Raw genomic sequence first — 12,935 nt, forward strand, 5'->3', positions numbered from 1 at the left:
TCAGAAGGGGGAATCACATTTCATTCCTCAGTATCAAATTAATTTCTATAGCACACTTAAAAACCACAAGAGTTGACCAAAGTGCTTCAGAGTAACAACAGCAATCATAAAATAGCAAGTAGAAGAAGGATGATTAAAAGGATGACAAATATTAGGATTTCAAAAAACTCTTTATTTTCTCAATAAGTCAAAGGCCAGCAAAAATACACGAGTTTAAAAAAAAAACATGAAATAATTTTTAGTCTGAGCGATGCAGACATGTAGAGGAAGGGTATTCTAACAATCTTGGGGCAAAGAAGACAAAGAAGGTTTTATCATTCTCTCCCTTTTATCTCCTCTTTCTTTCACCTCTACTCTTTTTCTTTTCTTTCACTTTTTGTTCTTCCTTTACTCTCCCATTGTCATGTCCATATAATTTGAAATTCTCCTTGCAGGAATCATAATAAAGCTATTTACAAGCATAAATCAAGTGGAGCACTATGGCGAAAGCTGTTTGCTCCACTTGTAAAAGCAAAATCTGTCGAGCTCTATCTGGCATTGAGACATCAATTCCTATTGCCATATTGCTAGACAGGACACTGGGAAAAAAAAAAAAAACAATCTTGGGGCAACCTCAGTGAATGCTTGATCACCTTTGCATTTTATGTTGAAAACTTGTGTCATAAACACATTGCTTTTTTTAGATGTGTTAACCAATGGCATTTTGGTTACTAGCAGCCCATTATATAAAGACATATTTTATTCTTATAGTTAAACAGCATGCTAATATATAGGTTTAACATTACACAATTTATTGTTCTGAGTATTACAATCTACTATCAATGAAATCTGTAACCAATCAAAGGCTATGTTCACACTGCAGGTCCTGATGCTCAATTCCAATTTCATGCTGAAATCAGATTGTTTTTAGATGGCCGTTCATGATACTATTAAATTTGACTGCCATCACACTGCGGTCTGAACGGTTCAAGACAGCAAAGCGATCCACATTCGCAGAAAACAGAAGGAGGCGTCACACAGCCACACGCTGTTACTGAAGTAATGGTGAATGTAATGGTTATAGAAGTGCTTAGCGTTCAATAAGGTTTAATTAAAAAAAAAAAGTCAAAAAAACATGGATACCAACTGGCATCTCTTTGTTATTATTTAGAAGCTGTTAAACAATGGGAGCCAATAACATTAAGACCACATCATAGCAACATGAAGTAAGGTAAGAAGAAAGCAGCACAGCTACTAGCAATGGTCTTTCATGGAGCACTAGCTGTTACTGCTGTGTAGTGAGATCCAGCAGAGAGACATGAAAGACTGATAAAATGTGACATGACCGTTCAGACAGCGGATGTTTTGAAAAATATGCGATATGTATACAAATTAGTACCACATGTGGAAGTGGCACAAATCTAATTTTTTAGGGTGAAAAGATCAAATTTGGGCCGTTCACACAGCCTTTTTATTTTTCAATAAGCTGATGACAGCAAATGATCAACGTTTAAACTTCTACCTTGTCACAGTTCCAAATGTTTCTGTATTTTTACACAATTTCTCATGCAATGACAGGTTAAATAAATCTGCCAAAGACCAAATATTTGACACACTCTATCTCCTTTCTCTACTCATTACAGTAGATGTCCTCAGTTGTTGAGATGCTGTTATAATGAGCTTCATCTTCTGGGTCATCAAAGTGGTAACAGGCATTCTGCTCTTTGTAGATGTTCTGTTGTGAGCGCATTACAATCTCATCATGGTTTTCGTAAAGCTATAGAAGAAGGAACAGATCACAGGTCAATAGATGCAGAAAAACTACTTGACGTGCATAGCTCAGATTGTGGTTCATTTAAATATTAGTTTGGTCTCATCTTTTGGGTGAGCCTACTTCAGGTGAGACAATGCCTTGAGCTATGTACATGCTACAGCAATATCCAACATTTTTAATCTGAAGTGGCTTAAAAGTTAGGAACATTATTAAGTGTTTGGCCGGTGTCTTTTTCTTACATTTTCTCCACCCATCACTTCCTTTGAGTTTCTCGCCTCATTTCTGCTTCTATTTGTGGCAATTTCTGTATCTGAGAAAACAAATGTGAGAAAAGAAAATTAGTTATCAGGCTCCTCTCCTGTGGAACTAACTCGCAGTTTTGGTCCGTGAGGCAGACACCGTGTCTATTTTTAAGACTAAACTTAAAACTTTCCTTTTTGACAAAGCTTATACTTAGAGTTGCTTATGTTACCCTGAACTATCTCTATAGTTACGCTGCTATAGGCTTAGGCTACTGGAGAACATAAGGGTCTATTTCTCACTCTACTGAGTTCCACTGTTCTCCAATTTTGCATTGCTTATCGTCATTTAAGCTTTTAACTTTTCGTTCTCTGTCATTTTTTTTCTTCATAGTAGGTACACCTGGTCTGGCGTTCTGTTAGCTGTGACATCATCCACGGAAGACGGCTCACCTGCTACTACCATCTAATGTAGAACAGATTACTGGATCAATGTGTGTTTCTCTGCTTTTTGTGTCTCTGTTCTGTCTTCTCTAACCCCCAGTCAGTCGAGGCAGATAACCGTTCATACTGAGCCTGGCTCTGCTGGAGGTTTTTCCTTCTCGTAAATGGGGAGTTTTTCTTTCCACTGTCGCTTCATGCTTGCTCAGTATGAGGGATTGCTGCAAAGCCATGGACAATGCAGACGACTCTACCTATACGCTTCTCCAGGAGGAATGAATGCTGCTTGTCAAGACTTGATGCAGATGGGTTATAGGACATTTTTTTAACTATCTTTGTAATCTGAACCAATCTGTATAATCTGATTGAATTTGACTTTGGAAAGTGCCTTGAGATGACGTGTTTCATGAATTGGCGCTATATAAATAAAATTGATTTGAATTGATTAGACGTGTTTGCATTTCTTGGCTGTGGAAAAACTGAACTCACCTTTCACTTTGTGACATTTTTTCTTGCACACTATAACCAGGATGATAATCACTATCATTAACAGAGCAGGAGGTACAGCAAAAAGCCCAAAGAGAACCGCACCTGAAAAGTGCATATATGGATTAAATACTGAACCACATCACTTCCTGAAACAACAGTTATGCCCCCCTCTGTGCACCTGAGTCTGGCTTATTTTGAATGTAGTCTTGATTGGATCATTTTAAATGTGATAGAAGTTGCACAAATATTTAGTTTTTGCAACTGAAATATTTATTTTCATAAATGAAAATATGTGAACTAGAAACCTGAAAGGTGGATATGTGGATTACTGAACCACATCACTTCCTGAAACAACAGATAGGGGGTTGTAAAGTGCATTTCAGTCAGTTTTGAATGTTGAGTTGTCATTGGGTAATTTTAAATGTCATAGAAGTTGCACAAATATTTAGTTTTTGCAACTGAAATATTTTCTAAAATGAAAATATGTGAACTCAAAGGAGGAATATGCACTGAAAGTAGTTAGTGTTGTACAAAAGCTAACCATGTCAGTTTTTTGAAATCCCGTTTTGGTATACATTCAGTTTTGCATTAACAGTATTCCACCCCATAGCTAAATAGCAATGTATAGTGCAGAAATTTAGAGAAAAGGGAGAGAGAAAAACCCTCTTAATATTTGATTTAATATGGCACATATTTAAAGTTTGCATGTAAATCTTTCAATTACCAAAGTTTTTCAAATCTTTGGCTAATTTTTTGATTTTTCAAGTTTTTTTTTTTAAAAAAAGAATGAAAAATAAACAAAAAAAATGATGGACAGACTCTCCATTCTGTACCTTGATCAGATGTCTCAGAGACATTAGCTATACTCTGAGGTGAAGCTGTAATGACATTTTCCACTGTGCTGGTCTGGAGCCGATAAACTGTAAGAGAAAAAGCCTTTTAGTGCACTTCATCTTGCTTTATCTTTACTATCACCTGTTTGGTTCAGATTTAAGCATCACTGGAACTTTAACAAAAAATGACAAAAGTTTTTTTCATTTGTTCTAAATGCTTCTGACAAAAGGATAATGTTTTAGTTTATATTGACTATGAAACCCTTGAAAACCCAAATATGTCCCTGTCAATGGTGTTACTGAATCAAATTTACATAAGGTTGATCCTGTCAATGCATTTCAGATGATGTAATAAATTAATTCTTCCACATAAAATAATTTCAAATGCAGCTTATTTAGAATATTAAAGGGAGTAAGACTTTCAGAGTTCAGAGGCTTTTTTTGCAAAATAACACTTCTGCAAAGACAAATATTGCAGTAAGTTTTTTATCACTTTGGTGAGTGTTAGATTCTGGGTTTAGCATCTGTTATTTGCCGTTTGTGTTTTTACGTTCTGTCTTAGGGTGTTTTTACACTAGGCTAGTCCAGAGGACTTCGTTCAACTTTGCAGCAGCGTGTGAGAGACTAGCACACTAGTGGGTCTACACAGATGCCTCTTCCTCCATTCCTCTCTTCCCCTTTATGGTATGCTTGTTTTGCTTCTCTTCCTTTGCCACAGTTGGTGATGGCAAGTAGTGAAGCTCTCTCATGCACTGAGACTTTCCACCCTATTGTATTTGGGGAAAAAATATTTATATTTCAATGCCATACATGCCCAGCAATGCTCCTGCTAATCAAAACCTTAAGACATCACATTGACAACCTATTCACTGGCATGATGCTTCACACTTGTTTTGTTTTTTTTATTGGTTATCCATTTTATTCTGCTTTGTGTATAATTGTTAGTCCTTCTCATTTGGTTAGTAGAAAATTTTGCATGCTAGTCAGGTTATTACTTTTTGTTCATCCTGTAAATATTAGTCAAATTCCCAGTGTTCCTGATCTGCTTTTCCCCAGTTGCATCGGATGCCCTTAAATGAGAGTTTCTCATTCCATTCATCTTTTGTGTTTAAGTTCCCTCCCCCTCTTGCCCTATACATCTTATCTGTTTTCTTGATATGATTATTATACTACTATGTGTAGCTTATGATGGTAGACCAGCTAAAATGTTTTTTAGCTGGTCTCCCATCAAATCCTTTTATTGGTGGATGCAAACATGCAATCTTAAATTTATGAAGTGTGAAGTGCAGACTACAGCATTTTGCCGGTTCTTGCATTTCAAATCTCACACTGTCCATATAAATCATTTCCTAAATTAATCACATGGTACAACCGGCTGGTGAGAATCAGATATATTAAAAACTCTGCCCTTTTCAAGTTACGTTATTGCTGCATGTGCCAAACGTGTAGAAAACAGCAGCTTGCTGGCTGGTCTTAGTTCCTGTTACTGTGGTTGTGTCACAGTTTTTTACTGATGCATGGTGTGAACATAGAAACAAGAAAAGCTCTGTACAAGTACTGAAAAGAATGTTGGTGATAGAATCTGGTTCCTCTATTTTGTCCTTGGTATGTTTGTCATTTAAGGTCTCACCTTCCGTTTGTTTTTGCTCTGGCAGATCCTTTAGTACTTTCTTTTCAACAATTAGTTTTTTCCCTGCAACAAACAAGCAAAGGACATTGAATAAACGAATAACGTCTTATAAGAAAGTGCCAGATTAATTAGCATTCAACAGTTTACTTTCAGAAATATATATATTCCATTTCAAACAATCCACCAACATAATCTTTTACTAACTAGATTTAATTTAAATCTGTTCCAGTCATAGCTTTAATTTTTAATGGTGCACTTCTTGCGAGGGAAATATTTGCCAACTGTTGCCCCAATGACCAGATACCACATAAAGTCACCTGAAGCAACTCCTGAATCTCATCGTCTGTCCATGAAAACATATGATCTCTGCAACTGCAATAACGAATAAAGATTTCTTCTTCTACTAAACAGGTCCAATTCCTAATAGCTACTGACAGATCCACCAACATGATAAAGCAAAGAGTTCTAATTTTGAGGTACTGAGGATAGAAAAGAATCCGGTTCCTACTTGACAGACACCCTTGTCCTTTATTCTTTCTGTCATTAGTAATAACAATAAATAATAATAATAATAATAATAATAATAATAATAATAATAATAGCCGATCCCAGCTTTAGAGCTGAAACTGGTTCTCCTTCGTCTCATGTCACACAGAAAGCTGCGTCTGACATCTCAATATAGGCAGAAAGACCTCTGAATCTGCTTTGGGAATTACTTCACAGAAGGCCAGCCACATTTAATCTCTATTGGCACAGGTGTATGATTATGTTCAGGTAGCACTGGGTCTGCTTTCAGCCAAATACGAGGACTTATTTCAGGTGAAGTCCTCAAACATCAAAATATTACGCTAAACAGTTGACTACTAAAAACAGCTTTTAAACAGTATTTCACTCGTGCCACTGTGTCGTTCTTACCTACAGACAGACGAAACTGGGTGTAGTCTCCAACAACCCACTCTGAGTTTGATCGACACCAGTATGTGCCAGCATCCCATTGTTCCAGGTTTGTGATGGTGACAGAGAAATAGCTAGGAAAAATACTGTCCACTTTGAACCTGCTTCGACCCGTCATCATATTTGTACAGTCGCTGCGATGGTTTCCTTTGCAGATGAACATCCTGTTGTTACGATGTTCAGGTGGATAAGGACACTGCATGGTTATTGGTTGTCCCTCGGTGCCTTTAACATACCTGGATGTTACACAGCACCATTCTAATAGATAAAAAGAGCAGAATCATTAAGGGATGTTTCTTTGATTCTTGTATTTATATTTTCAACATCTGTTGCCGCAGAAACTCTTAGCTTTAAAAGTACATTAGCCAATTTGAACGTCTCACCTTTTACTTTGAGGTCAAAAGCACAGAAGCCATCCGACCCAGTGTCTCTTTGGACACCAAAAAGATACCACCCAGAATCACTCAGTTTCAGACTGGAAATGGTAACTGTGAAAACTTTTGCATTCTTGTCATCGGTGAGTGTGAATCGTCCATTTTGTTCGTTGTTAGAGGTGACAACTGCTTGCCTTAGACACGTGGAGAGCCGGTTTCCTCTGCAGATGTACTTCAGGTTGTTGACAGGCTCGGTTTCATATCTACACCTGATGGAGACCGAACCTTCCTCATTGCCTTGAATTTTAGCTGGAGTCTTACCCCATATGTCTGTCAGTAAGATAAATAACATTGTAAACTGGCAAGAGAAAGCAAAATTACCTGTAAAAAGAAAATCTACAGATGACTGATAATTTCTCAAGTCCAGTTTTGCTATACTGACCAAAATTGCCATTTGCCTGCAAGCTTTTATAAATATTTATGAAAATTTGGTTTCTACTTTTTTAAGAATTTTATAATTTTGGATGTTTGTTAGAATTGTTTATTTTTATTCCCATTTTTGCATTTTAAATGTCCTTGGGATGCGTTTGATATTTTGTTTAACTTAGGCTTTGTTCACACAGCAAGAACAAGTTGCCCAAATTGAATTTTTTTTGCTGAATTATGACTTATAATCAAAATCTTTTATATACATTTTGTGCCAGAGGAACCATGAAGCTAGCCTCGTGAGACCATCCTGATCTCGCGAGCTTTCAAGGTTTCACTCGCAGATCAGTCTGGCTACTCTCCGTTAAAGAAAATTTGGAGCCGTTCACCAAACGAACGTCCAATCAGCGTTGGCTTTGAGGCGGGTTGAGGTGGGACGCAACGAGAAGCGCGACAGTTCAGTCTAAAGAACATGGTGGCTTCAGCCGATGAAACTAGCGTTAGCGTGGCTATCGAGCAAGTTTTATCGGAATTACAGAGTATTTCTTTGCTGAGCTAACGAGCCTTTACCTGCAGCAGCAAGAGTAGCTTGGCTTGTGGTTGTGTTTTCGTCGTCGCTCGTAACAGAGCGACGACGAAGCATGTTGACGAGTACGTCATATGCTTCGTTGATCTGATTGGTTTATTTGGCTTGTCTATCACCAACATAGGCCAATCAGCTAACCAGTATTTTCGCCCCTTCCCAAAATTACTTCAACGGAAGGTTTCCAGATGGATATGCGAAGCAAATCTATCTGGCGGCGTCAGGTTACCATGAAGCTAGTGGGTGACGAAAAAAGCTGGTCAGGTGTAATGGGGTTGCTCTGTTTATTTAATTGCATTTAAAGTTTGGATGATCTTCAAACTTTAAAACCATTAAAGATAATAGCGACACAAATCTTTGCCAACTCACAGGATTTTGCATAATATTGTCAAATTTGAATAATTAGGGGTGGCATTTTTTTTTAACTCTGATCACTGTGCCACAGAGAAAGTCAAAACTAACTTCTTGTTGGCTTTCATGTCACATTTAATGTTTCACTGATTGTTTTTAAGAGTTTAAACTCTATGGGCGTGTCTTATTTAGGTGAGCTGTTGTAGCCATACACTCCACCCAGAGCCTTAAGGTCTGCCAACCAGCTCCTGTTGGCTGTCCCTAAAGCCAGGCTAAAGTCCAGAGGTTTCAGGAGGCCTTTGTCTGTGTATTGTATTATTTGTTTAGGCTGATGTTTAAATTTGTCCCACTGGATTATTCCATTTGATTATTCTTGCATATACAATTATATAAACATTATTAATATTTTTTGTTTTATTTATGTTTTTATTTTTAATGATTTATTTACTTATTCAACCATCCTAGAAATGCTTGGAAGAGGGAAACACCTCCTGGAGGTGTCACCTTTAATGCCCGTCACACATCTAAACAATTCTGCGAGAACAAAAAACACGGTCTGATTAAAGCTGATGTAGCAGTGTGATGTTATTACACTAGATTGACAAGTGAATTAGTCCGGTAGGATACCGTATCAGCACCGGCAGCTTTTATTTTGAAAATACGACAGAGCCATTGAAAAATAGCGGGTTACTTCCTGTTTCTAAATTATTATTTTTATTCAAATTTAATTTGTTACGAATGAAAATGTAAATTATTATCTTTACTATTGAACACATTGAGTTCATGGATTGTTGTTTTGAGTGCTAGTTCAGGGGTTTAAGAAGACAAATTAACGTATCACACCACTAAAGTCTGTGAAGGGTTTCCCCATGCGCTTTGTCGCGCTCTTTCTGTTCAGATTCCGTGGGAAGAGGTATGAAGTTTTGTTTTCTGTGTTCAATATGTGTAATAAGTGACAGTTTGATTATTGTTTTTGTAAAATAATATGCTTTGTCACATTTGGACTTTGTTGAGCAGTGATAGCGCTGTGTTAACAGTTGTTTAGCTGTTCTTGTGCTACATGAAACATTGCTAATGAATGTGCTACATTCATGTGCTGAAAATAGTATTGTTCATTGTTAAACAGGCGCTGTGGAACTCTAATGAGAAAAGGCCTGTTTTTGACTATTTTCTATTTAAATGCAGGTATGTTATGTTTCATTATTTTTGGTGTGGGATTATTTCGTTTAGTTTTTTTATTCATGTATTGTTTGAGATCATTTTTATTTTGTAAGGTAAACGTGTTATTTTACACAAGTTGCAGGCGCTTTGTGCTCTCTTTCTGTTCAGATTCCGTGGGAAGAGGCGCTGTGGAACTCTAATGAGAAAAGGCCTGTTTTTGACTATTTTCTATTTAAATGCAGGAGCATTAAAAGTGCCTTCAGATGAGCCGTGGCCTGATTATTATTTCTCACAAGACACAACGCAGAATCAACTACGCTACACTGAGCGGGTTGGAGTAAGGCAGGTAGGGCCAGTGTAAAAGGGGCTTTTTAGAACCATCGGATTAGGGTACGTAAATTAAAATATGTAAAAACTGTTTACCTTTTCCCACTTCCAGTTTTACTTCAGTGTAGATATCTTTTCCTGTTCTAGACACTCCACACCAGTATTTCCCAGCGTCCTCAAAACGAAGATCAGAGATGGTCACGCTGAAGATTCTTGATCTTTTGTCATCATCGATGGAGTATTTGTCTTCATTTATCTCTGATGTCGTAATAAGAACATCATCACTACCACAGTCGTCCTTACACAGGTACTTTTCATAATCCTCATATCCTTCAGCATATGGACAGGAAACCACTGCATCACTATCCTCATATCCGAACACAGGGATCACATCTTCATCACTGGTCACACAACTCAAAGCACCTAAAATGAGAAGTGAGCTTTAATTTAGTTTTTAGAACTATTTTCTTGTAGTAAAGAGAAGTCATTTTCATTATCTATTTTCACTCCCTTCAAACTTTTTCTTATATTTATAATATATTTAGCTGATATTGACTATCAGCTCAGGTGTTCTAATTCTAATTATTTTTTAGCGCTATCTACCAAAAGAGGTTGATTTGTCTTACTGGAACACATCACAAGGTAATAAATCAACTCACTAAAGAAAAGTTACACATTAAAGATCCAATAATATAACTTACAGCACATGAAGAGCAAGATGTGAAGACTGAACATCTTCATGTTCCTCAAGGCAACACGCCAACTAAAGCAGAAGTAAAGTTCAACCGTTTTTAGAAAGATTTTGAGGAAATTGCTGTGGATTGATGTCACATCGGGCTGGGTTGATATTCTACACATGTGTCAAAGCATAGACATACAAGAACAGACGCTCTATCAGCTTTGCTTGCTCACAGAAACTATTCGCAAGGTCAAAGTACCAAATTATGAATAATAAACCAGTACACCTATGCTTGGAAACTACTTGTTTCTGAATTTAAAAAAGTGCTCAGTGTATTTAGGTTTTTATATGTAACAATAAATGTTAATGTTTTCCATGACTGACTCTGTAGCAACAAACACTTAGACATAGATAGAATTAAGACCGGTTTGTTGAATGACTGGAGTGAGGCCGGAGGGAGTTTGAGACTGGTGACTGGCTGATGGGGAAGGCTCTGGTCACAGACTGAAATATGAACAAAGGGACGAGGTTGAGCACCAGCAGCAAGCAGGAAGGTAGGATGGTGCGGCCCAGACTGACTTACGGGATGGATGGTTAGTAGAGTCCAGAAGGTGCTTAGGCAGTCAGGGGAGTGTGGAGGATGGCTTGGTGGAACTGAGCATGGGAGGGTAGACAGGCGTCAGTGTTGACACCAGCAGATCAAGAGGAGCAGTGGTCATCTGGAGTGTCAGGAACCCTCTTGGGATTCAGAACTGGATTCTCCAACAGCGGATCTTCTCAGGCACAGCTTGGAGAATGATCCTGACCAGGTTCCAGAGGGGATTGGTACCTGGGGAAGAGAACATGGACGTAAGCTCGAGAACAAGGAACCAGAAATGACTTTGAGCAAATGCTCTGACACCTTCCGGGTGTCTCCTGCTGCCTAAAGTACTCCTCTCGATTGCCATCGATGGAGAACACCTGGGGCTGGCATCTACTTGTCCCACCATACAGGAAACAGATGAGAAACACACCACACAACCACCACTAGTCCAACAACATTGGTTTAACAAGTGTAAACAATGAAACATAAATGAACAAAGGAAAAAGAAAAAAAACTGACAAAAGGAACCTAAAGGGTAAGTCAATCAATATTTTTTGCCAATAAACTGTTTACATGGTTGTTTTATAGTAGTGTCTACCAATGTTACCCCAAATTTTTCATGTGTCCGAGCATACACACAAACTCCCTGAGCTTTCACTTGACCTATGTGAGCAACATCCCACGTGCACACTGAGGATTTATTGCCATTAAATTATTTACATTTTCTGTAGTAAGATTTACCAAAAGCCTGTGGTGCTGTGTAGCCTCGCTTCTGTCAGTCTTTTTCAGGGCAGCCGTGGCTTCTAGCATAGCTCACCACCATCAGGGTGAGAATGTGTGCATTAATGGGTGAATAACTGACTAGCGTAAAGCGCTTTGGGATCATCAGACTTTAAAAAAGCATTGTACAAGTACAAGACATCTATAGTCCTCAGGCATTCGCTCATATGGAAAATTATAAACAGAGTTGCTTTTCAAAAACGGAGGTAGAACAAGAAGGCTGGTCAGAGACCACCAGAAGCCGTGCACTGCACTCCAACTGTGGCTGATAACGCCAGTGGAGCAACAGCGCTCCAGAAGACACCAGCAGGTGTAGTGCAAAAACAAAAACAAAAATAGGTTGAAAAAGTGGCCCTCAAGGCGTCAGATAAGCAGATCCCAAAAGCACAGCCACAACACAAACAGCTGACATGCAGCAGGAGTAACAAAAACGCACACAACGCCACCTGCCCCACTATTAAGGTGTCTTCCCTACCCATCATTCAGTGGTGCGCTCTGATCAGCACCTGGGGCTCACAGAGTGGGGCCGTGGAAGAACATCTTACCAGTTTTGACTAGTCAAAATCTAATTACAAATACTTTGAATAAGAGTTTTGACTAAGCAAAATTATGTTGCAGATGTCAGTAATCTAGCAATTAAATGTTATTCGTCTTGCCATAGACCTGTCGCACAGGCAGACAGCTGCTGCCTCATCCTAAAAAAACACCTGTAGTCAGAGTAGAGATAGCAAACTAATCACGATACGCAAAGCTGTCGGTGATCCTGCCTGGATTACAAAAGGACAAATAAATATGATAATATATAGTTGGAATGATCCTGTCCTCCACTGCTTCGGCAGTACTGGCTTCGGTCATTGCTGAGTCAGTGCCTTGAGCCAGTGGCTCAAACTGATAAGGCTCTGACCCACTGGGCTCGACAAAGATGCCATCAACCCCTCGTGACGAGGGTGTGTGAAAAATCCTCCCTCCACCTTAAAATATCAACCACTGGCACACTTACCAGTGTAACTCTGCTCACTCTCCATGATTAAATATGGCAAATCAAGGTAGCTGCTGCTTTCTCTAATCCTGAACTCAGCCCCCTTCCCTTGCCCTCCCCTCCCTTTGCTACGTATCCCCGCCCACTTTGGTGGAGTTTTTCAGATTTGCCTAGGGGGTGAGTTAAACTTTCAAAGAAACTTAAATTTACCTCTGAAATATATGTAAACATTTTTATACTAATTTAGCCACGTTTAGTTTACCTATTTTATTTTTAATGGGTGTAAAATCCTTTAATTTGGCTTGTTATTTTGATACCACTACAACTAATAATAAAACAAAAAAGTATCAATC

At 38.4% G+C, this 12,935-nt stretch overlaps 1 protein-coding gene across 2 annotated transcripts; it reads right to left on the reverse strand.

Moving 5' to 3' along the window:
- Window positions 1–525: 525 nt before the first annotated feature.
- LOC105919981 (polymeric immunoglobulin receptor) lies at window positions 526–12,678 on the reverse strand. 2 transcript variants are annotated; one of them, XM_036134851.1, is made up of 12 exons: window positions 11,142–12,678; window positions 10,824–11,069; window positions 10,665–10,744; window positions 10,263–10,324; window positions 9,658–9,984; window positions 6,723–7,043; window positions 6,301–6,597; window positions 5,386–5,448; window positions 3,756–3,842; window positions 2,923–3,024; window positions 1,993–2,063; window positions 526–1,756 (listed from the first exon to the last, which is right to left on the reverse strand). In XM_036134851.1, the coding sequence occupies exons 4-12, from the start codon at window positions 10,300–10,302 to the stop codon at window positions 1,610–1,612; spliced, it is 1,455 nt and encodes a 484-aa protein (XP_035990744.1). In that variant the 5' UTR covers window positions 10,303–10,324; window positions 10,665–10,744; window positions 10,824–11,069; window positions 11,142–12,678; the 3' UTR covers window positions 526–1,609. The 2 variants fall into 2 exon arrangements, with proteins under 2 accessions (XP_035990744.1, XP_035990743.1); XM_036134850.1 differs by having other exon boundaries at window positions 10,263–10,744.
- Window positions 12,679–12,935: the final 257 nt, after the last annotated feature.

This window comes from Fundulus heteroclitus, unplaced genomic scaffold (assembly GCF_011125445.2).
Source record: "Fundulus heteroclitus isolate FHET01 unplaced genomic scaffold, MU-UCD_Fhet_4.1 scaffold_92, whole genome shotgun sequence".
Lineage (NCBI taxonomy): Eukaryota > Metazoa > Chordata > Actinopteri > Cyprinodontiformes > Fundulidae > Fundulus > Fundulus heteroclitus.

Excerpts from the sequence above, each read along its gene's own strand:
- LOC105919981 (XM_036134850.1), bottom strand. The coding sequence starts at position 10,419 with ATGTGTAGAATATCAACCCAGCCCGATGTGACATCAATCCACAGCAAT. Across the intron at positions 9,985-10,262 it reads CATCTTGCTCTTCATGTGCT|GTGCTTTGAGTTGTGTGACC; the intron begins GTAAGTTATATT and ends TTCTCATTTTAG. Across the intron at positions 3,025-3,755 it reads CTCTGAGACATCTGATCAAG|GTGCGGTTCTCTTTGGGCTT; the intron begins GTACAGAATGGA and ends TGCACTTTTCAG.